General features: G+C 53.5%; 10 protein-coding genes across 10 annotated transcripts; 4 read left to right on the forward strand and 6 right to left on the reverse strand.

Moving 5' to 3' along the window:
- Positions 1-289: 289 nt before the first annotated feature.
- IAQ61_005113 (uncharacterized protein) lies at positions 290-571 on the forward strand (the record flags this gene model as incomplete). The annotated part of the gene is made up of 1 exon (XM_066096666.1): positions 290-571. One exon carries the CDS (start codon positions 290-292, stop codon positions 569-571), a length of 282 nt encoding a protein of 93 aa, XP_065953361.1.
- Positions 572-1,375: 804 nt separating this feature from the next.
- On the forward strand, positions 1,376-1,630 carry IAQ61_005114 (uncharacterized protein; the record flags this gene model as incomplete). Its single annotated transcript, XM_066096667.1, has 1 exon — positions 1,376-1,630. One exon carries the CDS (start codon positions 1,376-1,378, stop codon positions 1,628-1,630), a length of 255 nt encoding a protein of 84 aa, XP_065953362.1.
- An 835-nt stretch (positions 1,631-2,465) lies between these two features.
- Positions 2,466-3,844, reverse strand: IAQ61_005115 (uncharacterized protein; the record flags this gene model as incomplete). The annotated part of the gene is made up of 4 exons (XM_003843063.2): positions 2,466-2,906; positions 2,985-3,115; positions 3,198-3,533; positions 3,599-3,844. Coding segments are annotated over 4 exons (1,146 nt in total), but the record flags the coding sequence as incomplete, so codon positions are not given.
- Positions 3,845-4,401: 557 nt separating this feature from the next.
- IAQ61_005116 (uncharacterized protein) lies at positions 4,402-6,630 on the reverse strand (the record flags this gene model as incomplete). The annotated part of the gene is made up of 1 exon (XM_066096668.1): positions 4,402-6,630. One exon carries the CDS (start codon positions 6,628-6,630, stop codon positions 4,402-4,404), a length of 2,229 nt encoding a protein of 742 aa, XP_065953363.1.
- A 1,360-nt stretch (positions 6,631-7,990) lies between these two features.
- Positions 7,991-11,585, reverse strand: IAQ61_005117 (uncharacterized protein). Its single transcript, XM_003843061.2, has 2 exons — positions 9,231-11,585; positions 7,991-9,175 (listed from the first exon to the last, which is right to left on the reverse strand). Exons 1-2 carry the CDS (start codon positions 11,288-11,290, stop codon positions 8,104-8,106), a joined length of 3,132 nt encoding a protein of 1,043 aa, XP_003843109.2. The 5' UTR covers positions 11,291-11,585; the 3' UTR covers positions 7,991-8,103.
- On the reverse strand, positions 11,586-13,501 carry IAQ61_005118 (uncharacterized protein). Its single transcript, XM_066096669.1, has 5 exons — positions 13,289-13,501; positions 13,004-13,137; positions 12,854-12,948; positions 12,271-12,802; positions 11,586-12,209 (listed from the first exon to the last, which is right to left on the reverse strand). Exons 1-5 carry the CDS (start codon positions 13,390-13,392, stop codon positions 12,061-12,063), a joined length of 1,014 nt encoding a protein of 337 aa, XP_065953364.1. The 5' UTR covers positions 13,393-13,501; the 3' UTR covers positions 11,586-12,060.
- Positions 13,502-16,809, reverse strand: IAQ61_005119 (uncharacterized protein). The gene is made up of 2 exons (XM_003843059.2): positions 16,077-16,809; positions 13,502-15,892 (listed from the first exon to the last, which is right to left on the reverse strand). Exons 1-2 carry the CDS (start codon positions 16,680-16,682, stop codon positions 13,853-13,855), a joined length of 2,646 nt encoding a protein of 881 aa, XP_003843107.1. The 5' UTR covers positions 16,683-16,809; the 3' UTR covers positions 13,502-13,852.
- An 895-nt stretch (positions 16,810-17,704) lies between these two features.
- On the forward strand, positions 17,705-19,820 carry IAQ61_005120 (uncharacterized protein; the record flags this gene model as incomplete). Its single annotated transcript, XM_066096670.1, has 7 exons — positions 17,705-17,814; positions 17,968-18,409; positions 18,549-18,946; positions 19,133-19,433; positions 19,503-19,517; positions 19,563-19,625; positions 19,677-19,820. 7 exons carry the CDS (start codon positions 17,705-17,707, stop codon positions 19,818-19,820), a joined length of 1,473 nt encoding a protein of 490 aa, XP_065953365.1.
- A 1,617-nt stretch (positions 19,821-21,437) lies between these two features.
- On the forward strand, positions 21,438-24,406 carry IAQ61_005121 (uncharacterized protein; the record flags this gene model as incomplete). The annotated part of the gene is made up of 2 exons (XM_003843057.2): positions 21,438-21,695; positions 22,013-24,406. 2 exons carry the CDS (start codon positions 21,438-21,440, stop codon positions 24,404-24,406), a joined length of 2,652 nt encoding a protein of 883 aa, XP_003843105.2.
- An 842-nt stretch (positions 24,407-25,248) lies between these two features.
- IAQ61_005122 (uncharacterized protein) lies at positions 25,249-26,781 on the reverse strand (the record flags this gene model as incomplete). The annotated part of the gene is made up of 1 exon (XM_003843056.2): positions 25,249-26,781. One exon carries the CDS (start codon positions 26,779-26,781, stop codon positions 25,249-25,251), a length of 1,533 nt encoding a protein of 510 aa, XP_003843104.2.
- Between the last annotated feature and the right edge of the window lie 430 nt (positions 26,782-27,211).

The raw sequence follows: 27,211 nt of genomic DNA on the forward strand, positions 1-27,211 counted from the left end.
CGATGTTGCTTTTGCAACGAGAACATGTCCTCGACTGGGACAAAGTGAGACAACAGACATGTGGATGTGTGCGTGTGCCACGAGTATAATGGCCATGGGACAAACACAATTGGTGAGGGTGTGGCATGTGTAGAGCTCGCCGGACTAGTGTTGTATTGGCAAAGAAAGGCACTTCCATTGCACACGGTCCACTCTGAGAAGCAGCTGAGAAGCAGCAATCAATGTGCTGCTCAGGTGCGTATGTTCCCGTACCTGATGCACCAACCCTATAGCATACCACGTAGTCCCCATGGCCCGCCTATACTACCTACTATACCCATCCCAAGCATCTTCAACTCCTAGCCCAGATGCGTCTGTAACGCGCTATCAGAGCCACTATCAGCATTTCTCCTCTTCAAACCAAAGCACACCAATCCAACACCATCCACCCAACATCAACGCAACTCCAGAGCCCCCAAAACCAGTCTCAAGAACAACCCACCATACCCTCGCTCATCACCCCCTTTGCCATTTCACCATCCCACCCCACTACACCACTACACCAAGCGCTTCAAAGACCCCGACATCCTAGCAATACACTCGGTACCTACACCCGCAACACTTTGCAGCAGCACAAGCCATACCGTACCTAAATCAAGACCCATCCCTTCGAAAGCGCCAAGACAACCCTGTTCATCTGTAAAACCCACCACACCCGCGATTTACCATGCCCCTGGACTTTTCCCCCTCCCCCCTCCCAATCTCATCTTCCAATCCCCATTACGCGCTTCTCAACTCCCACCGGGTTCACTGTCACGCTACAACAGAATAACACTAGCTTGGCTTGCAGAGAGCACGCAAGAAAGTGCAGAGCCCACGCAATCAAGAGCGGGAATACATGTCGCTGAGCGGGTTTGCCTGGGATTCTGGAATCGGGGTGGAAGGTGGAGGGAAGAGGGGGCGTTTTGTACGGGTATCTGCGATTGTATATGATAGGATAGGTTTGGTTGTACTCGTATATATACGCCACTGCCGGGGGGTTTAATAGTGATGTGGGGGGGTTTTTTTTGGGGGGGGGGGGGTTTACTTGTAGTTGTGCTTGTCCATTTCCTTGTCTTGAAACATCACCACACTATTCTTCTAGCATACCATTTCCTACGACACTATAATATACCATTTCCTACCAGACCACACCATATTCACCACCCCACACCACCTCCTCACCCTCTGCAAACTAAATCACGCGGAACTCAACTACACCAACACCTGCTACCAACTCCGCCTCCAATCCCCCCCCATCTCCAACCCCATCACCACCCTCCCCAACCGTCTCCACATCCACCCCTCCCTCCTACCCTCCACCTACCTCTTCCACACCACCGACAACGGCTGCCACATGCTCGAGCACCGCCTGCCGCCCCGCAAATCCTGCGCCATTGACCAAGACGCGAATATCCCGTTTCTCGTGCGGGGGCCGGGGGTGCCGCGGAATCGGAGTGCGTGGACACCGTCGAGTCATGCGGATGTTGTGCCGACAGTTTTTGAACGCGCAGAAGTACAGCCGAGGGGGGGTTTAGATGGCGAGCTGATTGCTGTGCGAGTTGTTGAGGATGGTGGGGGTGTAGAGCAGAGAAGGGGCGAGGGTGGGTGAGCTGAGAAAAAGGTAAGGACAAGGGTGAACATGTGAAGATTGAGATTTGGAGCGAATACTGAGTTCGAGGGGAGTTTTACGGGTTGGTGGGGGAATGGAGGGGGAGTTGTATGATATGAAGGTGTGCTTCATTCTCTGCTTTCCTTCCTCTTACTCCCCTATCCCCCTCAACCCTTCTCCGCCCTGCCCCGAAATTGGATCCCCGCCAAATCCACACCTTCTACCCCCTCCCCTCCCCCCAATCTCCCCATCTCTTCATCCACCAACACCACCAACTCATCCCCCAACCCTCCTCCTGACCCTCAAACGCTGCTAAGCGCGTAGCTGCACACACCCCTGGGAAACGCTGCACCTGGAGGGCAACGTGCACAGCCTGGCAGACGCCATGGACGAGCGGTACGATGGGTTTTATGCGGGCCAGCCACGGGTGGGGTTTGAGAAGTGTGCCATAGGGCAGGTTTTGGGGGAAGAGGGGGAGGAGGGGTCGGTAGGGGTGTGGGGTGGGGAGTGATGGGGATGTGGTGGATGAGATGGGAGAGGGGTGTGTGGTACGGTGGATAGATAGATAGAAGGAGAGAGGGTATAGGGAAAAAAGAAGAAAGGAAGGAGGAATGGGCTTACTTTTGAGACTCATCTTTGGTTCGGAAGAAGGCAAAGTAGCCAGTCTGGTGGGTGAGTAGCATGATATGATGTGCAAAGACTTTTTCCTCTCTCATCATGACATCGTAATCATAAACATTCCTCCGCTCTTACATCCCCTAATTTCACATCTTGCATCTCCCATCCCTAACCCAAAGCAACCCCCTTTCACCCCTCTTCAATCCCCGCACCCTCTTAACCACCTCACCCCTCTCCAACCCCCTGCCTCCTCGCCTCCTCCCTCCTCTTCCTCGACCGCCACTTCGCCTCCTCAACCCACTTCTCATACGCCCCCTCGCCCTCGGCCAGCTTCGCCCTAACAACCCCCTTCAACAATTCGCCCACAAACCCCACAAAATTATGTCTGCGCAGGGAATTCTCCCACAGCCATTGCGCGCGGCGATCCTCCTGGCGCTCGAGCTCCTCCTCATCGCCGATTTCCTGCGCGCGGATACGCAAGTCCTTGACGCAGGCGAGGAGGTTGAAGCGAATTTCCGTGGCTGGGTAGCGGGCGATGCGGCGTTGGAGGACTGGGATAATTTTGGTGGGGAAGGCGGAGGGTGTGCAGGGGCCGTGGGATATTGGGGCTGGTTGGAGGCCGTCGAGTTCGTAGAGGGTGTTGTTGATTGAGGTGTAGCTGTTCGCGGGAAGGATGAGTTTTTGTTGCGATGGGGGGTTTAAGGGGATTAGACTAGAGGGTGGGGATAAGTCTTACGCAATGAAGTGAAAGACATCGTCGTCTTCCGTCGCAGTCCGCTGTGTCTCGTCGACAAAGGGCGACGATCGGGCGAAGGAATTGTGTGTTTCTCGTATGAGATCGGAATTCGACAGGGTTTCACCTCTCAGCTACATCCTCACCGTTAGCCACCCATACACTCACCTTGCACCACATCCACAATGCCCTTCCCCAAACAAGAAAAAAACACACCTCTGGCGGAAACTCCCCCGCAAACTCCTTGAACTCCCTCAACTCCTTACCAATCTCCACCTCGCCCTCACGATTCAACAACAACGAGACAATCGCCTGCGTCCCACAAGCATTCTGTATCGTCTGCGCAGCAAAGAACAAGTTCTGCGCTGCGTCGTGATCATAGGTACCGTCCTTTGGCGTCTCGCTGCGCTCCTCGCCCGTGGGGTACTTGAACAGGAAGATGACACCGTACACGGTACCCAACTGCTGCAGCTCTTCGGGTTCGAGCGTAGTCAGTTCTTCAAACTGCACGTCTTTGACTCCGAGTTTCTCGATTAGATAGGTGAAGACGCCCTTAGTTTGCGTATTAGCACAAGCCATGGTGTGGGTATGAGTGTTGGGGGTGAAATCAGGCTTACAGCATCAGACTCTATAGTATTCCAGCCGCCCGACATGGTGCTCGTCACGGGAAAGAGCGAGAGCAGGACAGTCGGTCTGGCCTTGGTTTGTTTGTCAAGTGTTGTTGTCGCCGCCACTGGGGGGAGACCTTGACGCCATCGAAACCGGCGCCTAATACCGGCGCCCGGAGTCTGGGACGGCCCGGATTTTGAGGGTGCTCGGAACAGTTCCGATGGGTTCGGAATGCCCCGCTTTAACCACACTGGACCTTCACATGGGATCCTATTCATCCACCATCCATCACGATTCGTCTCTCACCACAGATTATTACCAAAGTCCGGATAATACTCTCGGCATCCGGCCTCACTAGAAGACCTTGAGATTGCTCCACTAGCCAATCATAGTATACAATCCATCAATCACACAGACACTTGCAGCACCAAGAACAAATAGTCTCCAAAATCTCAAACTCGCTACGATCGAGCCATACCGTTCGGTACTGTAGTATTGCATTGATGACTATCTAACATCCTCCATCACGTACCCACCACCACCCCATCATCCAACCAAGCTCCTCTTGAACAAAGAAAAGAAAGAAAATCAACAAACAAAACCAAAGGGTAGATGGATTTCCGCTAATTCGCTCCAACACAAACAACAATCAAACGGGACTGACTGACTGGATATCTGGGGTTTGCTACGTGACTTCATGAAGAAAACAAAAAACAAGTATATCGTTGACTTGAAAAAAGGGTTTGTATATGTACGATGCGGTCGTAAAGTGACATCTGACAAAGAAAAGGGGACAGACTTCCTGGCACAGTTACCGTTCGTCGACTGCGCACAAGGCAGCGGGTGCTTGCAAGAAGGGCTCGACGGAGCACGACTCGGGCACGGGAGTAGATGTCTTGACCGAGTCTTTTGACTCAAGGCTGGCTTCCGCGGGAATTGGCTCAACGAGATCTTCAACAAGAGTGTCGTCATTCGAGTCGTCCATTTGCTCCTCAGACGCAGCCTCTTCCCCAGAGACTTCATGTGCCATGGCAATCCCCTCGGTGGTGGGAGCAGCACCGGACAGGACAAGATCCTCAACACGGGTGAAGAACTCTTCAACCTCCAACGCCGGCGTCACAACCTCCGGTGTCGGCAGCGACGTAGCCTGCATGAAACTCGAAAACTGAATCTCAGTGACTGTGAGAGTGGCAAAGGAAATCGCCGTGGTGGTCACAATCGCATTGGAGACTTGTGCATTGGGTACAGACGTCAACTGTGGAGCGACAATTGGCTGGCTGCCATTCGACTTCACATTCATCGCCAGGAAGACGACTGCGGCACTCAGACCAAGAATGACGAGGTTTCGCCGGTCACCCAAAAGTACGCGAACGTAATTCTTCATCAGTGTGCGGAGAGGAATGTCAGAGGCACGAGGTCGACCAGAGGCCGACAATTTGCCAGCCTTCTGGTTTGACTCCGACTCAGCCTTCTTCTTTTCCTGGAGGATGGCTTCCAATGCACGCAGGCGTTCGGCAACGGCGTCGTGCTCGGCTGAAGCCTTGGTCTCGAGTTCCAGACGAACAGACTCCTTGGCCTCTTCAATCTTCGTCTCGAGCACTTCTTCAAACTTCTTCTTCTCCGCCGCCTTCTCCTCGATGCTCCTCTGCAACGCTGCGGCGGCAGCCTCGAAGCTTTTCTGCAGCTCCTCCTCTTCCTGCTTCCTCTTGCTGTAGGACTCGTCTTCAATAGCCTTTTGCTTGGCAGCAGCTTCCTGAATCTGACGCTGCAGCTCAACGGCGTAGAGTTGTTTTCGCTTGCTGGCTTCCTGCTCTTCCAGGACCCTCTTCTCGAGACCCTTGCGGACTTCGTCGGGCATCCAGGGCGATATCTCAACGTCGCATCGCTCCATGTCTCCCCAGCACGCGCCCCAAGCTGCAGCACGCATGAGACCGTTTGCAGCGTAGACCTTGATGTCGAACTTGCGTGAGCCAGCACCGACGCCCTTGCCGGGCTTCTTCAGCTCGCGGTGGCAGTCTGTGCAGGTACCATCGTCCATGCTGTGCATGTTCCTTTCTGATGTCAGGGTACCCCCGCTCATCCGACTACCCCGGCCCGTCGTGTCGTCTGCCAGACTCGCGGCATCATCGTCGTCCTCCTTGTCGGAATCATCGTCTGGTGGTACAAAGTGGCCACACTTGAGGATGCGAGGGGTCTTGAGCTCCAAGCTCTCCAGTATGCGCTCCTCCAGCAGATCGTATTCGTCTCCTGGATGCGGGATCAAAAGCCCTCGTCGCATGAGGATGATATCCTGCAGCTTCTCCTCCAAGATCTTGTAGTTATCCACCAGCCACTCGGGCATAACTTTGGCCATTACATCGTGCGGGTATGGCATCTGCATCGGCAGAATCGTGACATGCAACAACACCAGCGGCGCCTGCGGTGCGCTAACCAGAGGCCGGGGACTGTGCTGCTCCCTTATACTTTGTCTCCGTGATCCCGACCGCCGTGACCCAGGCGTCTCTGATCGCGCGGTCCTGCTCGGAGTGGCCGGCTTGTACGTCTTCATGCGTTCGCGAGACGCTTCAGCCGCCGGTAGGGGCGGAGGCGACGACATCTGCAGCGCCCTCACCGACTCTGGATTGCGAAAGCGCGGCCTGTCCTTGCGCGGTGTATAGCGAGCTTCGTTGGCCTGGCTCGAGTGTGCGTTTGTATGAGAAGACATGGAAGACTCGGAGGGAAGCGCAGAGATCAAGCTATAGTGCGTTGCCCCCGACGAGCGACGCGGGTCCGAAATGGAATTCCGAGACGTATACGAGCTCCTGTACGGCTCCGGTTCGTCTGCCAGTCCAGCCTCGAACTCTGTGCTCGGGAGGGCGTCGTCGTCGGCGGCTTCCGAGTTGAACGACATGTCGCCCTCGTACATGGGCGAGGGCGAGAGAGATGGTCCGTGGTGCTCCGGATCTTTGTAAACAGCGAAAGAGGTCAGACCGTGTGGGGCAGATGGCACACCCGTCGCCGTCGCCGTCGTCGTCGTCGTCGTGGTATTCGTAGTACTCATTTGACCCTTTCTCGTCCTTACTCTACCCAGTCCGTCTGTCTTGTCTGTACAATCAATCAATCAATCAATCAGTCGTCCTCTCCTCCAAACAGTCAATCCTGTAAAATCCGTTCTATCGGCGTATAAAAGTTATGTACCGGTACGTGCAACCACACTCCAGGGTCCAGATAAACTGCCACGCCTTTCTTCTTGCACAAGAGAAAAAGTAAAATTCAGAGCGAGGGGTGGCCCAGACTGAACAGCAACCAGCCCATGGCCCCCGATAAACTAGGCCCAAAGATTGCAGCAATGCAGGTGGCTGGGATGCGGTTGGGTGCAGTGCGGTGCTGGTGCGAGCGGTGGGCGTGTGGGTGTGTGTGTGTGTGTGTGTGTGTGTGTGTGTGTGCCGGTGTGGGTTGGTATACCTATGTGGCCGGTGCAGTGCAGTACGATGCGTTGTCCACCATCAGTTGCCCACTTAGCTTTGTTTACACACCGCCGCACCCCTGTCGCCCCGTCGTCGCAGCGGGTAACCGAGCGGCGGCCACTTGCTAGCGGCTGGTTGTTGCGTGCCGTGGCGGGGGTGAGGTGAGGTGGACACGGCACCGCATAGCTACATGTGTGGTACCGTAGTTTGTGGTATTGTGTGGTTCTGGGTGTGTACTGTATATACACACACCGAAGACTCGAGGATATCTGCGCTGTGTTGGGATGGGGAGTATGTATGTGCTTGGGGGGGGGGGTGTTTTTTTTGGCGTGTGGTGAATTGGGATGATTAGGTATGAAGGGGAGGGGAATGTGCTACGAGGAATGAATGGACAGAAGGGATGGATAGACGACTCATCATGCATCTCCACACACTGATTCTAAACGCCACTCCTGCCTCACTTATTCCTGACCCATTGCACCACCATGTACAGGTCTGCATAGACTGATTGCATAGACTGATTTTGCATGGGCTGATTCCATGGCTTGGGAGGGGTCAGATGACACAGTCGAGTTTAATCCATGACTTGTCGGCAGGTGGGCGGTGTCGATACCTAGGTACTCGATGTCTAAAACAGGATGGATGATCTGCTTACACACATCACACATCCATGTCACATGATACCCCCCCCCCCCCGCTCCCCACTCCTGCATTCAACATGCAATGCCATTGGGGACAGGGAAAATCGGCACAGCCAAGGATGATGACTTATGACTGGTCTACTACATCTCCTAAACTCTACTACGACAAACCGTAGCGGGCTGGTCATGCCAGGATAGTCTTTTTATTCTTATTATCTCGGGACTCACTCACACTTCACATGGTCACTTACAAAAGCAGCAGCAGCAGCAGCACAACCTACACCGAAGAACAAAACTCACAACAAATCATCCAGAAACACGTGTACACGTTTCAACATTTCACTTTCTTTTGCAATGAATTGTACATGCTAGAATTACCATCGTCATCCCCTCCCAGCCACACCCCCTAAAAAATAATCTCCAAGCTTACAACTCATCGTGCTTCTTGTCATCCTTATCCTTGATCAAGTCATCCATAGCCGCCAAGATTTCCTCCTCTGTGGAGTCTGGGTTGATGTTCAACTTCTTCAGTTTCCTGCCCGCCTCATCCTCGACCTCATCATCCTGGTTGCCCACATTCTTGAGCTTGATGCCCTCCGTGTTGATGCCCGCCTGCTTGAGGGCGGCCTCGAGCTCTTCGGCCGTGGGCTGCTCATCGCCCTCGGCCGGCTTGTCCTCGCTCGGTTTGGCCTTTTTGTCCTTTTTGTCCTTTTTGTCAGCCTTTTTCTTTGCGGGCTTGGCTTTGGGCTTGGGCTTGGGTTTTTGCACGGGCGGCTTGAAGGCTCGCATCTTCTTCATCATGAGCTCCATGACCATGTCGTCTAGCTTCTTCTTCTCTGCTAGAATCTCCTTGACGGTAACAGCTGGGTCGTCTGTCAGACCAAGCTTGCTTTGCTTCACTTCCGCCTCGTCAAGCCATTCTTGGGCTTTGCTGGCAGATTTCTGAACAGTCTCCAGATCGTCTTCAGTGTAGATGGTGGGTACCTCGGTGATTTCTGGCTCAGCAGGTGCAGATGTCGTTGCAGCTTCCTCGTCAAGTTCGGCCATGGGATCCGCCGAAGGCGAAGGAGAAGGAGAAGCAGAAGCTCTTGACACCGCTTCACTACTCTTCGAGCTTTCCACCGATTGCGTCTTGATTTGATCGCTGACTAGATTTTCAACCTCCTTAAGGTGAGCAATAGTATCCTTGAGTTCTTTGATAGCATCAGGGCGCTTGGCTGCCTCGTCTTTGCGCCTCAATACAGGGTTGACAATGTCCTCGAGTTCCTTCAACTTGGCCCTGAGTACCTTCTCACTGGCCTCTGCACCCTCAGAGTAGATCCAGTCCGAGGTAGTGCTAAGAGCGCTCTCCAGTGACGTACGTACGGCCGCGGTAGATGCGGCAATAAAGTCTTCGTCCTCGAGGTAGTCACGAGCACGATAAGTAAAAGCTTCCAAAGAGTTCAGAACCTCTTCCTGAACACGACGAGCCTTGTCAGAGGCATCAAAAGCAGCAAGTCTGTTGGGCATTAGTACAACCACTTCTCACTTTTCATAAGAACTAATTGACTTACCTGTCCTGCATGCGCTTGAGTTCTTTACGAGGGTGCTTCTCATAACCTAGTTGAGTAATTTCGAAGGTGATGGCGGATCGGACGAGCTTGACTTGCTTTTCCTCAGCCTTTGCTGCATCGGTACTCTTCGCACCCTTCGCTGACTTGGAGGAGGAGGAGGAGGAGGAGGCTGAAGACGAAGTGGATGAGGCTGAAGCAGAAGCGGAAGAGCTTGACTCCTCGCTCTCCTTCAATGGGTCCTGGTCTTTCTTGCCACCCATGCCGAACAGGTTCTTGACACCATCGACAATACCGCCCTTGGTTCCTTCAGTCTCGGCTTCGCAAGTGACCCAAGCAGAAAGAACCTCTGGGGTCCCAGTGATGGGACTCAGCCTGACCTTGACATAGTTGTTGAAGCTGTCACGGTCACACTTTTCTTCATTAATCATCTTGGTGACGACCTTGGTTAGGTTTCCACTCTGAAAGTGCAGAGTAGGTTGCTTTGATACATCGCCCTTTGCTCCAGGAACAGCTTCGTAGAGGGTGAACTCAAACTCACCCATCATCTGGAAAGGTAGGTCTTTGGTGGCACCCAACTTAGTGTTGGGTGTGAAAATCTTCTGATCGCGCTCCTTGAGGTTAAAAGAGTACTGGATGCCATGGTTATAGCCTTGAGTGTCCGAGTCCCGTAGCTCCTTGACGCGGAATGAAGGGCTCAGACTAGCAGCCTTGAAGGCGGCGCCAAAAACAGCTGCCTCGTCGGCGTTCACATTGGCTCTGATCTTGCCTTTACCAGCAAGAGCCTCTAGCCGGCTCTGAATGAAGGGTGTGCGAGTCGCACCTCCGTGCACAATGATAGAGTCGACATCCTTGAACTCGAGGCCAGCGGCTTCCAAAGCCTGGATGGCTGGTGCCTCAATGCGGGACGCGTACGCAGCAGAAAGTTCCTCGAGCTTGGAGCGCGTGAGCTTGTAGCGGAAGTCTATATCCTCGTAGAAGCTCTCAAAAAAGGCAGCCGTCTCCGTGTTGGCGCTGATGACTTGGCGAACGCGTTCGGCCTCCTTGAAGAGTTTTGCAGCGGTGCGTCCGTGGGACTTGACCTTCTCGGTTGTGATGGATGCACTCTTCGCTCCTGGGAGCTCTACGAATTGCGAGACCATGTCGTCGACGATGAGAGTGTTGAGCGCATCGCCTCCCAGGGTCCTGTCCCAACCGGCTCCGAGAACCTGGACTTCTTGGATAGTCTTGTTGCGCTTGCCAATGTCCTTGACCGACCGACCCTGAAACTTCAGGAGAGTTGCCGTAGTCGATCCAGCGCCCATGTCGAAGACCAGGTTGATCTCTGGCTTGTTACCGTCCTTTGTTATGTCTGGGAAAGTCCTGCCCATGGCATAGTTGAGACCGACGGCCACACCATCCGAAACCATGCTGAGAACATTCAAGCCAGCCAATCGCGAGGCGACCTCGAGCGCACGCCTCTCTTCAACCGTGTAGAAAGGCGGGACCGTGTATACAGCATCCTGGACGTCGTAGCCTTTACCAGCCATCGCTTTTGCGTTCTCACGCACACTCTTCAGCTCCATGGCTAGCAGCTCCTCTACTGAGTAAGTCTTATCCTCCTCGGCCGCAAAGACGCCGCTCTTGAAGCTCACAGTCTTGCGACCCTCTGTGCCCGTAACCTCAAGGGCGGGGTATCGCTCCTTGTACACGCTGACCACATCATTGTCACTATTCACACCCAAGAGATGCTTGAGATTTGGGTACACGTCGCCCGGAAAGCGGGCCTGGAGGGCGATGGCATCGGAGCCATAGAAACGCTCGGGAAAAGAGCCAGCAGGAAGCGGCCCGCTCTTGGAGGGTTTGAAAGCAACGGCAGAGGTCTCTTTGCGCCTTGCATCCTTTGTGAGTACAATTTCGAGGGGGATGCCGGGCTTGACGAGAGCGGCTTTGATGTACTCGGTTCCGAGATCGATTCCGACAACAGCAGACGCAGCGGAGGCGGTGGAGGAGAAGAGAAACACAAGACCAAGCAGGATGGCCGCTGGGGAGAGATTAGCTCTCCGACGCCCTGGTGGGGCCATGCTGTGTGTATATATAAATGTGTGTGTGTGTGTGTGTGAGAGAGAGAGAGAGAAAGAGGAAACCAGGCAACGGTAAGGCGTGTCTCTGGGCAGATGCAACAGCCTGCGGGGCGTGTGCGTGTGGCAAAGACGGTCAGTGTATGGCGGTGTATGTGCAAATACAGAGAACGACGGGAAGGGAATCTATCCCAGCGCGAATGGAGTGAGATTCGTATCTCTCACAGCCGTGGTGCATTGAACGTGAGGTGTTGGGCGTATCGTAGGTCTATAGCCAAGTCAAGTGCCTGGAGCTAGGTCGGCACCCTGTTCACGGACATTTTTGACACCTGGCTCTTTGGCACAGAGGCCACCTTGACGCCGGCCCCTCAGCTAGCCCACCAGCCCCCATATGCAGTAAGTCATATGGCATAATTACGTGCAAATAATTCTACAATTCCATTTTGCTGGTGCCTGACGAGGCTTCTCTCTTGATTTATATACGTACAGTATGTACCATTTCTTCTTTTTCATGGCGGTGGCCTCTGGTGTTGCGACGATTCTATCAGCCTCCCAGGGTCCTGGCCAATCAGATCAACAGGAAGCAAGGCGTTCGCCGCAGTTCATGGGTTTCTCCAAAGCGCTCCAACGCCATTTAGTGATGACCTCGAAGACTTGTCCTGGGAGACGACTGATTTCTGCTTTGGAGCATGACTGTGTCCGCATGACATGACTCGAGAGAACCTTCTCGTTGGCCTTGGGGCATATGCGTCCTTTTGCGTGACACTCATCCATCATATCCCACGGTTAAATTCGACCAAGCCGTCCCTCCCACCACGCTCATGAAATTCTGGCTCCAATGTCTTGGCGTTGACAGCTTGTCTTTGCGGGAACGCAGCCAGTGCGAGAGGGAGAGCGAACACGGATGTCGCGAAAATGAGACCTGGCCAGAGGTTAGCTAGAGAGTTTCGTGTACTAGTAGGGTTTCCATGAGGCTGGCTCACCCAAGTTGATTGGCGTGACCATTCGTGGCCTGTTCTTTAGCCAATTCGTTTCTTGCAGTTTGACCAAGATCAAAGGTGGCAGAACCATGATAGGCGTAGCGTTCAGCACACGACTAATCGCTGTCTCTCCCACAGCAAGTATGGCAGCCTTTTTACTTTTGCCAAGTGGCTTAACCTCGAGCTCTCCACTATCCACTCTGAGCTTCTCACTCTCCGTAAGAGCTGGGTATACATCAATGCCATGTCGAATCTCCTCGCCGCGCATGAGGAAGACGTTCAGCACACCGGCCGAAGCGACTGCTGCAAATGGTACCAGCCGACCAGCAATCATTCTCGCCCTAGGAGACAGGCTCTTGAGGCGAGGTACTGTCGCATTGAGACCCAGCGCTACACCGCAGGATGCGCTGACTGCAAGGAGGTAGGACTTGACAATCGTCGACGTGGAGAGTGGGGTGGATTTGTTCGCATTCGAAAAGTTGACTCCGACATTGACCGACTGATTCGTTATCTGCCAGCCCAGTGTTCCCGCTGTCTGTAGAGCTTAGCATGCTATATTCTTGACAGAATCGAATATGTTGCGTACCCCAAGACCAGGCTTGAGCATACCCGCCGTCACAACCAGGTTGGTTAAGACATAGCTTGACATGCGAAATGGGAGGAAAACCGATTCTCCCGTATCTTTATGGCCATCAGTGTGCGCTTCTCTTGTCCCTCGGCCTAGGCGTGGTTGTACCTGGATGTATCGTGGAATCGATAATCTTCTTTGCCCTCCATAGATCCGGTGTCATTTCCGGAATCTTCCCCGTCTTGTACGCGGTGACAAGTTGTTTCGCATTTTCAAGGCCAGCAGAAGATACGAATAGCGTGCTGCAACACCGACTGTCAGCCTTCTTGTTCTCTTGTTCAACTTGTGCGCCTCTGCCGAGACGATTCCTATACAAGGAAGAAAGCTCCCGGTCGTGGTACTTACCACACCCAACGCGCATGCAAGTAACTATCATCTGCGCAATGGTCTCACCTTGGGTCTGTAAGATTGGCCGAGTGACGCACACGTCCCCAATAAGTGCCCAAGTCGAACTGGGACGATGGCAGATCGCGACTGCCTGGTAGAGAGGATGTCATGTTCTCTTATAGGGAGGGCAATGCTGGGGTCAAAGGAGGCAAATGTTTGCAAGTCTTGCGGGAGACCTTGCTTTTGGGTAGGTAAGCAAGCTAGAGGGGTTAATTCAGTGTGGCATGTCGGAACCATGGCGGAAGCGGTGCGGGCGTTTGGAACTCATCACGCTCGGCCCGAGCTCGATGCGATAAGACGGGAGCACAACCTTCAGCCAGTTCACATCTTGGGACGAATTCATGGGCCAAAGGCCAACAAATGAGTTTCTATTGCTCGAGACTGGTTTCAGAAATTGATTACTCGATGCAGTCTACTGTCCTCCCTACAGTATTGATATGGACGAGCAGCAAAATTCGCTATGCAAACAGGTATATGCGACATGTAGTTACTGGTGTGTAAATACGGTTCGAAACATTTTTCTCGGACAACAATGCGGCAGCCAACAGAAACCACCTAGACAGAGAGATTTCATTTTTTGTTCTTCTTCTTGGACTTTGGGCTCGGAGGTGCGGCACTGATACCGAGGATTGCGTCAAAAGTTTTGGTTGGGTCACTGGCAGACGCAGGTCTCAACATGGGCGAATTAGCAGATGGCGGTGCAACGCCAGGTGGCAAGGGAAGAGCTTCTAATCCCAGGTTCATGACACTCTCCCGGCGACTGTCGGGGCTATGCGATCGTGATTGACCCCCTGCTGTTGAGGGATCAAGTAGGCCCGGCGGAGGTGCCAGTGGTGATGCGTTCGCATTCAATTCTTGCATGGCGGCAGTCAAAACCGTATCGCTTGCCGACCATTGCTGTGCTTTCTTCCAGCAGTGAGATCGGCGGAAGACACCCTCCACACCGTGCTCGACAATGTCAGTGGGTAGGCTGACAACTTGGGCTCCTCCCGCGACACCAAACCAGGTCCGTGTTCGTGTGGTGTCTTCGCGCCCCCATGGCACACCACTTCGCGGGACTTCACACAAGAAGTATTCTACACCCTCAGTGAAGCGGACCCCGGGAGCGTCGATGACCAGCAGAGGCAACGATTGAATGATGGCATACAGGAGCAGCCACTGTCCCGCTCGGAGATCCCACAAGTCCTCAATGCTACCGCCAACAGCTTGCTTGAACTCGAATTGTCGAAACGCTTCCAGAAATGGTGTCTTTTGGTCAGCATCCACATTATGCGCCTCTTTGAGCAACTTTGCAACCTCGTCCTTGTGCAGCCTCTTGGAACGCGCTTTTGCGTCCTTCTTTTTGTCGCCGGTTTTGGCGGCTGGTGATGTGGGATACAATGGTAGATCGAAGGGAATGGGCGGTTGCACTGGAGGCGTACTGCGATCATATTCACTGAGCACTTTTCTCATCGCGCGCTGAACGACAGACTCGACGTCCATGTCCTCCTCTTCAGCTAAGAATCCATCTGCGGTGCGATTCGTGAGGTTCTTTCTATCGACAAGAAGGTCGTACAGGTCAGACATGTCACGGTAAATGTCTAGCAAGACCAAGCGGTTGAGACCACTTGTTGTCAAGGTATTCTTCTTCGAACTTGCCTTGGGAAGCCAGGAACCGTATTTATTCTTGTAGTAATCGATCACAAACGACCTCGTGGTCCCGAATGCTGACCGCCATTTCTTGAAGCTGATGATTTTACCCTCGCTAGCCATTGCACTATTCATGATGCCTGCAAAGATATTTGGAAACTCGAAGTCCTTGAGCTTCCCATTGATTGCGGCTTCTCGGTTTTCCAGGTCCATGGCAGCGCGGGCCAGTCGTGTCGCAGTCTTGGGGCTTATCATGTCGTGTTTCGGAGAGGCGAGTTCTTTGATGCTCTCATACTTGCCCGCAGCGTGAACAAAACCTTCTGTATACAGGGACATGGAACGCATCTTTTCGCCCAGCACGATGGCCTCAAGCGTCTTCTCCCGGCTATGCCTGACGTCTGCAAGGGCCAGCTCATCCACGTAGCAGTCAAAGCTGGAGGCAGCCACCTCGCCATAGGTTGAACCGTCGACGTTGGAGAAGGCATAGTGGGAGAGAATGTCTGCTATGCGCAGGAATATGTCGAAAATATGCGGATGACGCTCCGTCGCCACCAAGGACTGGCCGATGAGAAATGCGAAGAAGTTGCGATAGGCGACTAACGTGTCCGTGTCCTGGGCGTTGAGCTGGGGCTCTTGGGGAGTGAAGGCCAAGTCGGAGCTGAGGGCAATGGGCATGTACAGGTGCTTCTCTGTGTGGTCGTCTTCGACAGCATCACTGAGCGCCCTCGAACCCTTGGACCCATCCGAGCTTCCAATCTGGCTCTGATCCGGCGAGGCAGGCCGTGATGGGCGGTCGATAGCGGCGAGGTCGAAGGGCGGCGCAGTCTGGGCGTCGCTGTAGAGACGGCCATGGACCAGACGGGTGAGGGCCTGTGAGGATGCGTAGACGGAAGAGTCGATGCGGAAGGAGGGGCCTTTGTTCGATGTGCGAGGAAAGAGGTAGACAAGCGTGTCGCCTGCGTCATCCCAGAGCTCGGGAACCTATGGTAGTAGAGCCATGTTAGCCGCCTGTGGACACGGCCACACAAATACACACAAATACACAAACAAACAGACCGATGGCAGAGACAACTGTAAGACACGGCTGTAAGACACACAACTGTGAGGCACTGCCTGCACTAGAACTATAAACACAACAACAAACACAACAAAATAAAACACTCACCGGCTCGCCGTTTAGCAGCGTCGTCAGGCTGTACGCGACCTTGCCCTTGTGCCCGACAATCCATGCCAGAGGGCTGCTCTTTGGACGCGCTGCCATTGAAAGAGACTCATTCTCACTGCCGCCCTGGCTCCCTCCAAAAAGCCTACTCTTGCGCCTCAGTTTCTTGAGATTGCCCTCGGAGCCCGCATCGCCGCTGGGTGTGCCAGGCCTGCTGTTGTACGGCGACGAGCTGCGGGACGGTACTTGGAGGGGTGGTGGGGGCTCGAGGGGCTCAGGAGGCTCAAGGGACTCGAGGGGCTTTACGGGCGGGAGAGAAGCAGCCGGCTCTACCGGTGGTACCGGCGGTACCGACTGACTGCTGGGCGGCGAGAGGGAGGCATTGTGTGCCGGTGCGGCTGCTGTCTGCTGTTGGGCGGATTCGGGCGTCAGATGCGTTCCAGAGGTCATGCGCTTCTTGACCTTGGTTAATCGTCCACCGCTCGACTCGGACGAAGGGACGGAGGAGATCTTGGTGCCGCTACTTTTGCTGTCCTGCGACTCCGACGACGAGCCTATGGAAAAAATACTCGACAACCTGCGGCTCGACTTCTTCTTGTCACCCAACATGGTGGTGAGGGGGCGACCACTCTACAAGATGCAATATGTATAGAGCGACAGAGGGCGACGGCAGGCGACCTGTTCTCCACGAAAAATAACTATGTCTTCAATGTCATAGGGTCGACAATGGGGGGGGGGGGTGCTGGACAACTTGAACGAACAGCTGGGAGGAGCCAAGTGATCTATATTTGCTTCCCAAGGCTGTTGCAGATCCAACAGTGTCGCAGCAGAAGAAGCCAGCCATGCTAGCGCAACCTACTATGACATACCTACTAGGAGTCAGGACGGCTGGCCGGTTTGCCACGACGGTACCCAGGTACTGTACTGTACGTCCAGGTGCAGCGCATTGCACTCGATGCGCTCAGTTCCATTTGAATCTGCGTCCCGGCACTCTAGGTCACGATGAGCATGTCCAAGCCCACGCTCCAGCCTCTAGGCCAGCTTGCAGCGCCTCATCCCGTCTGACAGGAACACGTCATGCGCGGAAGTTGGCTCGGTCCTGCGCCTCGCAGGCTGCAGCTGAGGCCCGCCGCGTTTGAACTCTGCAGGCTCACTGTACCGGTACTTGCTCTTACTCTGCTCTACAGTCTCTACTCCACAGTTGTTGTGCCTACACTCAGCGAAACATTACCTTGGAAAACACAACTCTGGTCGAAATAGCATAACCTGAATCTGCTGTAGATGGAGTAGAGCTCGTTGCCGAGGGATGACGTAGCGTTGGCCCCATTGGCTGTATCTCCGTACACGTAAAACGTCACATTGCGCCCTTGACAGTGACTATTTTGACATGACATTGACAGCACAAGCCTGACTGACGGTGACACAAAGGAGCATATGCCTCTCACCATTGCGCATTGAACTTCTCACTCGTCTCAAGTCCAGACTCCTCTCTCTTCACACACCGTTCGTGTCTTGCTTACCTCTCCACCCACCGTTCGCGCACGAGCCCCATCCGATAACTATCCGTATTCCGGCTCTCGCGGTTACACTTGCGACTATTAGCCTTTGTCAACATTCAACAATCACCTGTCATGCCCGGGGGAGGCGAGGATATCGCTGATCAAATATTGAAAACGTTCAACTTGCCGGACATGGTCGGTTCGATGACTAGTTCTAACAAGCTGATCAATCTTCTGAGAGGGCACGTTACCTACCCACCCTGGCTTCACCCCCCACGTCAACTGCGAGCACTGCTGCCACCCCTGTGTGCTCTGCCTCCACAGGCAACCCATCACGGGACCCGAGATGACTAGGTACCAAGTAAAGCGTATCACCATCACTGACAGACTAGTAGATGGCCCAATGTCTCCTTGCTTCCCACGCAATTGATGGCCAAGGCCACTCACAATGCCCTCCAGAACCCATCTGTTGCGCTACCAGCCATGTGCTATGGACCAGATGCAGGAGATCCGCGACTGCGTAGGAACGTCGCCTCCTGGCTTACCAAGTTTTATCAGCCGGCCGAGCCTGTAAATATGGACCGAATTTGCATCACTGGTGGTGCTTCCCAGAATCTAGCCTGTTTGCTCCAGTCCTTCACCGACCCCGTATATACTAGGAATGTCTGGATCGTGGCCCCGGCATACATGCTATCGTTCCGCATCTTTGAAGATGCAGGCTTCCACAAGAAGCTGAGAGCTGTCCCTGAAGATGAAGAAGGCATAGATATAGACTTTCTGAGAAGAGAGATTCGGAAAAGTGAGGAGAAAGCCAATGCTGAAGGTAATGACAAGCCGGTAAGTAAAGTCAGCGAGGTACAGCACGTAAAAAAATGGTGGAACCTGGGTGAAGCATCAGGATCCTAATGTTCAAGCTGAAGGCCTGCATAGCTCGACGCCAAGGCTTCTATCAAGGCCAGACTAACCCCCGACTTAGCATTTGAAGCCTCCAAGGCCATCAGACAAATCTTACAAACATGTCATATACGCTGTGCCTACTTTCTCGAACCCAAGCTTCAAGACCATGAGCTTGAGGCGCAGGGAAGAACTAGTACGCTTGGCTAGAGAGTACGATGCTCTAGTCATCACCGACGACGTCTATGATTTCCTACAATGGCCGTCAGGTCTCACATCTAAAACATCTTCCCTGGAGAAGGCTGCATTGCCTCGGCTTGTAGACCTAGATAGATTCCTAGACGGCGGGGCTGAGAGGGATGGCGCGGACGGCTTTGGAAATGCGGTGTCAAACGGCAGTTTCTCCAAGATCTGCGGGCCTGGCTTGCGAACTGGCTGGTGCGAAGGTTCGCCTAAGCTGTCTTATGGAGTCTCACAGACGTAAGCCATTCTTTTCGATTGTGATCTGGGTGCATGCACTTGTCTTGCCATTGACGACGAAGCTACTGGTAATTTCGCGCCTTGTGATGCATCTTCAGGCATTGAAAGTGCGCTGTAAAGGCGCCTCCTCTAGTGCTGAGGAGGCATTCTCTTGCCGATTCAGGACGACAGCTAATGCGTGCACAGAGGTAGCAGTCGATCTGGCGGTTCACCAAGCCAGCTGACAGCTTGCTTTGTGGCTGAGATATTGGAGTCCGAAGAGCTGCAACGTTACGTGTACGACACACTCCAGCCGGCTTACGGCAGTCGCTATCGCCGGATGGTCGAAGCCATCAACACTCATTTGATCCCACTCGGTGTCCGTATACCGCAGACAGATCGTGAAGTAGTCGGAGGATACTTTATTTGGATGACTCTGCCCTTGCCGTTGAATGGCTCCGTGCTTGCACAACGTGCTAAAGAGGAGGAAAACGTCGTAGTAGCGCAGGTGAGTACAAGACCTGAACGAGATCCGCTGACCACATCATGGGAGCGGCTAACAACCATTCTCACGTAGGGTGAGATCTTTCAAGTAAGTTTACTCCACTAAGTTGGGATTCATAACTTACAGATCCAGGTCCCCCGCGACACCGAGTATCCAGGCACGGCTTTCGGCAACGAGGTTAGAGTTTGCTTCGCGGTATGACCTCTAAAACCTCATTTGACAACTTTATCATTGACGGTCTACTAGTGGGAAGACGAGGACATGTTGGCTGAAGGTATCGAACGTCTCGCGCGGGTCATTGGCCGCATGTTAGATGAGGAGGATACAACTAGCGACGATAATGCCGCACTTACACCTACGACGGACGCAGAGCCGAAGAGCTTTTGGTAACTGAGCCGTATGAATACTCCAAATACTCCAGGTTAGCAAGCCCATAAGAATAAATCACCACGTATTCGTGAGGCAGTAATCTAGGCGAGACCCTCATAATCTATGTATTACTACCTCCATTTCCACATCAGCGTCTGGGCGTGAAAGTGCCATTTTTAAACATGTATCGACACCCCACTTAACTTGCTAGCAGATCTTCAATTGAAACATTTGTTCGAGAAGAAATTGACGGCTCATGATGTCCCCGACCCATGAATCTCGTCGACAGCGAGACACCAGCTTTTGCAGAGTGAATCGACGTGTTAAGCCGGCAGAGGACTAGGGGGGGGGATAAACAGGATGCCACAACGCAACATGATTGGCCGTCCCTAAAATTCCCACGGGAAGTCGTGTTAAGCATAATACAGATACAGATCTGCAAACATATTAACGCCCCCATCCCCCAATCTCCTCGTATGAAATTATCCACGCCGGTACTCTACTCTAGCTCCTGTACGGTACCTACATATATACCATGTACATGAATCCATACATGAATACACCCCTGCCAAACTTGGGGAAACAGCCGCAGGGGCCGCGTCAATGCAAAAACGTTAATGCCTGCCCTGATGCCAAAAACAACAAGTCCCTCTCCCAGCACCCCTACCCCGGCTTCCGCCAAACAAGTTCTGCCTGCTTTTGGTGGGGGGAAAGTGCGACATTTAGAGCCTGATTGGGATAGAACTTCTTTTGACTCCCTTTTTAGTTTACCCGGTAGTCTGGAGGATATGAAGGTGTCTTGCGGTGGGGGCGTTGACGGATGTAGGACTGGATTGGTACTGGCGTCTGGGGAGATGGTGGGTTTTTTTTTGGTTCGCATGGTACCAGTACGGTAACTTACCGGTAGGGCTTGGTTGATGTGGTGCGGTTGTGGGCATGTCTCTCTACCCTACTCACCCGCTACATGCATACGTACTTGGTACTTGGGCATTTTTGCCCAGCACCCAGCATGATGGAGACAACGCCTTTGACAGTCTGCACGTCACGTCGGCCCGCAGGTCCGTGGCTGACATGGACTTCTCCTCTTCACGGTGTTGTGAGGAGCGATTGGGACCATGCCCATGTACATGGTACTGTGAACTGTGGCTCTTTCAACGGCTTCTTCGCAAAGGGCCGGCGGCTGCGCAGGCCACCTAAGGACCATCATTGTCTGCGGCGAGCATTACTTATCTCAGCAGTTGGCCACTGAGGGCCTATAGATCCCTTGTTGTTTCAGCACGGTTTCGCATGGGGGATGTTCGGATGTGACGCCACCCACTCACATGCTAGCTCGATGAGTGGACGCTAGCTGCAGGGACAATTGCTTGCCTTTGCGGCAACAAACCCTCAGGAAGATGGCCTACAACACCTGCACACGCTCAATCAACGAATGGCCCAGATCTCCATAGTGTTTCATGCGCGGATTTTTGACGCTTGCGTGGGCAAGTCTGTCGATCCTTGCTAGTACTGTGTAGCCACACTTCGGGCGGTCTTGGGTGGGCGCGAGGGCTCAGGGGGGAACACAGGGTCGTTCACGTCGTCACCCATTCCGCAGCCCTCCCTACGGCACATGCTGGCGCGGGAATGCGGCTGGTAGACATGGCTACAGAGCCTCCTCCTCCTCACTATCATGAGGCGCGAGAGAATGATGGCTGGATGTATGGATCGAGCGCATCGGTGGAGCGTGGCGGAGAGGCGGCAAAAGAGCACTGGTATCACCATGTGGATGGGGGTATAAAATATCTATTCAGAGCCGGGGGATATGAGTCGCATGCAGCAGAGCGAAGAACACGCCCTGGACATTCGAAACGTGAAACAAGGAGCTTCGACGAACCTGATTGGCAAACTGCAGACATTGTGAGTTCATTCTTGAATACTCTCGCTGCCTTATATACAACGCCTGACTCCCCCTCCTTCACCCTCTCCCCTTCACGCAGACTCACGGTCAGCCATCAGCACTCAGTGTGTTGCTTCCATTGTTATTGTTTCTTCGTCATTCATTTATCTTCTTCAAGAGTTGGCTCGAAGCATTCTTACCCTTTTCTTCACCACATTCTTTGCCAGGCAACCTCTCACTTAAACCCACTCCCACATTCTTGCAACCTTGCATGCCACAGGCTCCAAAAACTTATCCAAATCGTCTTTTGCAGGCCAACTGACGACTTCCACATTAGCCTTCTGACTCATTTCTTGAACGATTCAGAGCACGAACCCTCAATAAACGCACCATCATCATGGTTGCTTTCAGCGCTGGCGCGCTTCTTCTGACGCTGCGCGTCTTGCTCACTGCATCCACAGCAGATGCTGTCCCCCTTGCGCAAGCCCCTGCCCCTGCACCACAGCCTGGTGCATCAGGGTACTGGCTCGAGACTATCGAGCGCCAGGGCAAGGCTCCTTTCAACCCCACGCCTGATTCCTACCAGGTTTTCCGCGATGTCAAGAAGATGGGTGCTAAGGGTGACGGTGTCACCGATGACACAGACATCATCAACCAAATCATTGCCGCTGGCAATCGCTGTGGCGAGGGCTGCGACTCATCTACCACCACGCCTGCACTCATCTACTTCCCGGCTGGTACCTACGTTATCAGCAAGCCTATTATCCAGTACTACTACACCCAGTTTGTCGGTGACCCACTGAACATGCCTATTCTCAAGGCATCTCCAAACTTTGAGGGCATGGGCGTCATCGATGCCGACCCGTATATTCCAGGTGGGAACGGGGCCAACTGGTACACCAACCAGAACAACTTCTACCGCCAGGTTCGCAACTTTGTGATTGACATCTCCGCAGCCAAGGTTGCAGCTGGTATCCACTGGCAAGTATCTCAGGCCACTAGTCTCCAAAACATTGTTTTCGAGATGGCCAAGGGCGAGGCGGGTGCTGAGCAAAAGGGAATCTTCCAGGACAATGGTTCTGGTGGTTTCATGACTGATCTCGTCTTCAACGGCGGTGCAATTGGCGCCTTCCTTGGCTCCCAGCAATTTACCATTCGCAACATGACCTTCAATGACTGCGGCACTGCCATCTTCCAAAACTGGAACTGGGTCTTCACATACAAGAGCATCACCATCAACCGCTGCAAGGTTGGTTTGGACATGGCCAACAACCCCGCCAACCAGACTGTTGGCTCTGTTCTTCTCCTTGACAGCAAGCTTGTCGACACCCCCATCGGCGTCAACTCCTCGTTTACCGAGAACAGCATTCCCACAACGGGCGGCACACTCATTCTTGACAATGTCGACTTCACCGGCTCTCAGGTTGCTGTGCAGGGCTCTACCGGCAATGTCATCCTTGCTGGTGGCAAGAAGATTGGCACCTGGGCTCAGGGTCATGCCATGGCTGCTGGCGCCCAACAAGGCCGCGTACAGGGTGATGTCAACGGCGCACCCACCAAGCCAGCGAGCCTTCTTGGCGAGAACGGCTGGTTCGAGCGCAGCAAACCTCAGTACGAGAATGTTCCTGTATCGCAGTTTGTCAGCCTCAAGTCCAAGGGCGCAAAGGGTGATGGCGCGACGGATGATACTGCTGCCATTCAGGCCGCTATCGATGGTCTCACCGATGGCCAGATTCTCCATGTCGACCACGGTGCCTACCTGATCACCAAGACCATTGTCATTCCCGCCGCAAAGAACGTCAAGATTGTTGGTGAGGTCTACAGCATGTTCTTCATCACTGGCAAATTCTTCTCCGACATGAACAATCCCAAGCCTGGCTTCCAGGTCGGCAAGACCAGCGGCGAGAAGGGTTCCTTTGAGATGTCCGACCTCATCATCAGCACTCAGGGTCCCGCTCCCGGCGGTATCTTGATGGAATGGAATATTGCCGCCGAGAAGGGGCAAGCCGGTCTCTGGGACGTTCACTTCCGCGTCGGTGGCTTCGCCGGCACCAAGCTCCAGTCCTCCAACTGCAAGAAGACGCCCGAAGTCCAACACGCGCCCAACCCAGAATGCATCGGCTCCTTCATGCAGCTCCACATCACCAAAAACTCCAACGGCTACTTTGAAAACGTCTGGCTCTGGACAGCCGACCACGAGCTCGACCAAGAGGACCACGCGCAAATCGACATCTACAACGGCCGCGGCATGCTCATCGAATCCCAAGGCCCCGTCTGGCTCGTCGGCACTGCCTCGGAACACTCGCAACTCTCGCAGTACCAAATGTCCGGCGCCCGCGACATCTGGTTCGGCGCCATCCAAACCGAAACCCCATACTACCAACCCAACCCCACCGCTGCCGTCCCCTTTGTCAAGAATGACAAGTTCTTCGACCCGGACATGAGCCAGCAGGCATCTGCCTGGGCCGTCCGCATCCTCGACAGCCAGAGCATCTGGAACTACGGCTCGGGTACCTACTCCTTCTTCGACAATTACGCCCAGACTTGTGTGCCGCTGCAGAATTGCCAGCAGCATATGAATCAGATTGATAATTCTACAAATGTCAATGTCTTTGGCTTGTCCAGTAAGGCGTCGGTTAATATGATTACTCAGGGTGGACAGGGCGTCGTCAAGGACGCGGATAATCGCTCGAATTTCTGTGCTACGTTGGCGATTTTCGCGCAGCCGTAGGTGGATGGGTGATGGCTTGGTTTCGCTTGGCTTGGTGGGTTTCTTTTTTTTTTGTTCTCCGAAGTTGGCTTGGATAGGCATGGGTGAATTGCTTCACGGGCGTGCGGGTAGGATACCTGGACACACACAACACGCAAAATCAAAACACAATACAAACGCACACCCATCTCATACAATTCCCCCCTTCTTTCCCGCCCTTTTCCCCCTTTTTGGGAAACAGATCCCCGGGCCCCCTTTCTCCATCTCCTTGCCTGGTTGTCCAAACCCACAACCATACACACACTCGCTGAGATCATCTGGACGGTTCAAGTTGACGTCGACGCATACATATATATACCCCGCGCGTGGAGACTGGCAGGATAGCGTTTTTATGTAGGAATTTGAAAGTATTCGAGTTGGAAATTTGTAGACTTTTTGCACTTTTGACCTTTTGACCTTGGGCATGTTTGCATGTGAAGGTGTTGTGTGCGTGTGAATGTGGGGCTGAGGGCGGTTGCCTGTGTTTGCTGGTGTGGCTCGATGATGTGGTATATTTGTAGTCTTGGCGTTTGTGTGATGTCTTCTTGTGTTCAGGTCGCTTGCGTGGTTTTTCGCGTGTGAGGGGGTGGGTTTTTTTTTGCTGGGTTTTGTATGTAGTAGTGTGGTGGTGGGAAGAGGGGGAGGGATGGGTGGGAGGCTAAATGGAGACGGTATGGGTAGCGGTGTTAGCTACGGGGAATAAGAGTCAATATCGCCGAGTGTACAAGTCTTCTTGAACGTCTAAAATTCTATCAACGCAGTACAATCTAGTCGGAATTCCATCATGCAAAAGAAAAGGAAGAAGATAAACCAAACCAGAAATTCTACACCTTGCTGTAGATATCCGCATCAAACTCCGTCGGAAACTTCTCCCTACCTTCAGCATCACTCCTGACCCATACCGCCACGCTTGTTCCAGGGCACTTAAACACGCCAAATCCCTCCCCGTCAATCTCAACCTCACCCTGTTCCCAACCCAACACATCCGTCCACTTCTCCCCAGCATGCATGTCCCCAACCGACATTCGAATCTCCCCGGGCCCCGCATTGCTCATCACGCACGCCAGCCCCGCCTTGCGATCCCACGTCCCGCGGCGCACAAACCCAATCAGATTCGCATGATCCCAATAATCCTCCTGCTCGCCGTACGCAAACAGTTTACGCGCGAGAATCAGGTCGGCGAGTTTGCCGCCACAGCTGGCGGGTGTGGGATGGGGGTCTGCGAGGCCGTAGAGGTCGCCGTAAAAGGGGCAGGGGTAGCCTTGTTGGCGGAGGAGGATGAGGGCGTAGGCGAGGGGTTTGAAAAAGGGCTCGATCTTGGTTTCCATGACTTGGCCGGGCTGGGTGTCGTGGTTTGTTACGACGGTGACGGCGTCGGTGGGGCGTAGCTGCACGAGCGTGTCGTCGAAGACGGAGCGGAGGTCTGCGGATTCGGTGGTGGAGAGGCGGCCGAAGTTGTTGAGGAGTGGGGAGTCGTAGAGGGAGAATTTGTGGTGCATGGCGTCCAGCCAGTTGCTCATTTCCTTCACATCGCCGCTCCAGAATTCGCCCACGACGAAGATGTCTGCGCCGCACTGCTCACGCAGCTCGTCGATCCACTCGTTTGTGAAGCGCTCGCTGAAATGCTGGACGGCGTCGAGGCGGAAGCCTTTGAGGCCTAGTTCTTTTGTGATCCAGACGCCCCAGTTTTTCACGTCAGAGATGACTTCGGGGTGCGAGTAGTCGATATCGGCAAACATCATGTAATCTGCGTTGCCAGACTCGTCGTCCACTGTTTGACTCCAGCCTTTGTTATCCCCGAGGATCTTGAAGATGGCTTTGCGTTCCGAGGCCTGGTCCCAGTCTGTACCGCTAAAGTGTTCCCAGTGGTACTTTTGCTTCGAGTATGTGTCGCCACGACCCGGGAAATTGAAACCCAGCCATCCCTCAATCTCAAAGGCATCGCTCGTTTCCTTGGTACGATCATTCTCATCGACCTCAACGACACGGCACTTCTCAGTTTTATCTGCGCCGGCTTTGTGGTTGAGCACTGCGTCCCAGTATAATCCCACGCCATGCTCTTTCGCCACCCTCGTCAACTCCATGAGTTCATCTTTAGATCCCCATTTCGTGGCTGTACCGCCTTTTTGGTCGAATTCGCCGAGGTCGTAGAGGTCGTAGATATCGTAGCCAACACCCTTTGGATTTGCAGCTTTGCATCCTGGAGGCAGCCATATGTTGTCGATACCAATGGCTTTGAGTTTGGGAATCTCAGCGATGAGGCGCTTCCAGTGTTTTTGATCTGCTGGGACGTTCCATTCAAAGGCCTGGAAGAGGGTGCTGTTTTCAGGTGTTGGAGTTTGTTCATCTGACGCCATATTGATGGTTGAGCCGTTGCGAATCTAGCTCAAAGGTGCGTGGGTGTACGGAAATAAAATATTTAGATCCAAAGTAACGAAAGTTGTGGAATATATAATAAAACTATGAAAATCAAGCACTAAAGCCATGAGCAGGTTTATCTTAATCGTAGCCGGTTTCTTGCGCGACAGCTAGAGAACAAGGCCAGAGAGAGGTCTAGAGCAGGATTCCCTCAACAAAAAGACATATGCGTGACGTCAGCATACGTCTGATAACCAGTGAGTATGACAATAGCGTCGGAACAGCGAAGAGGTATAGTCTGGGGTAGCCATGTTGTGGAGAGAGGTGAAAGTTTAAACCAGAGGTCGAATCGAGATGAAATGAGGGTCCTGTAGGTATCGATCGCGATGTTACACACAGATCTGTTACGAACACGCTAGGCTTAATTAG

The sequence above is a fragment of the Plenodomus lingam genome (assembly GCF_022343315.1).
Source record: "Plenodomus lingam strain CAN1 chromosome Unknown contig_21, whole genome shotgun sequence".
Lineage (NCBI taxonomy): Eukaryota > Fungi > Ascomycota > Dothideomycetes > Pleosporales > Leptosphaeriaceae > Plenodomus > Plenodomus lingam.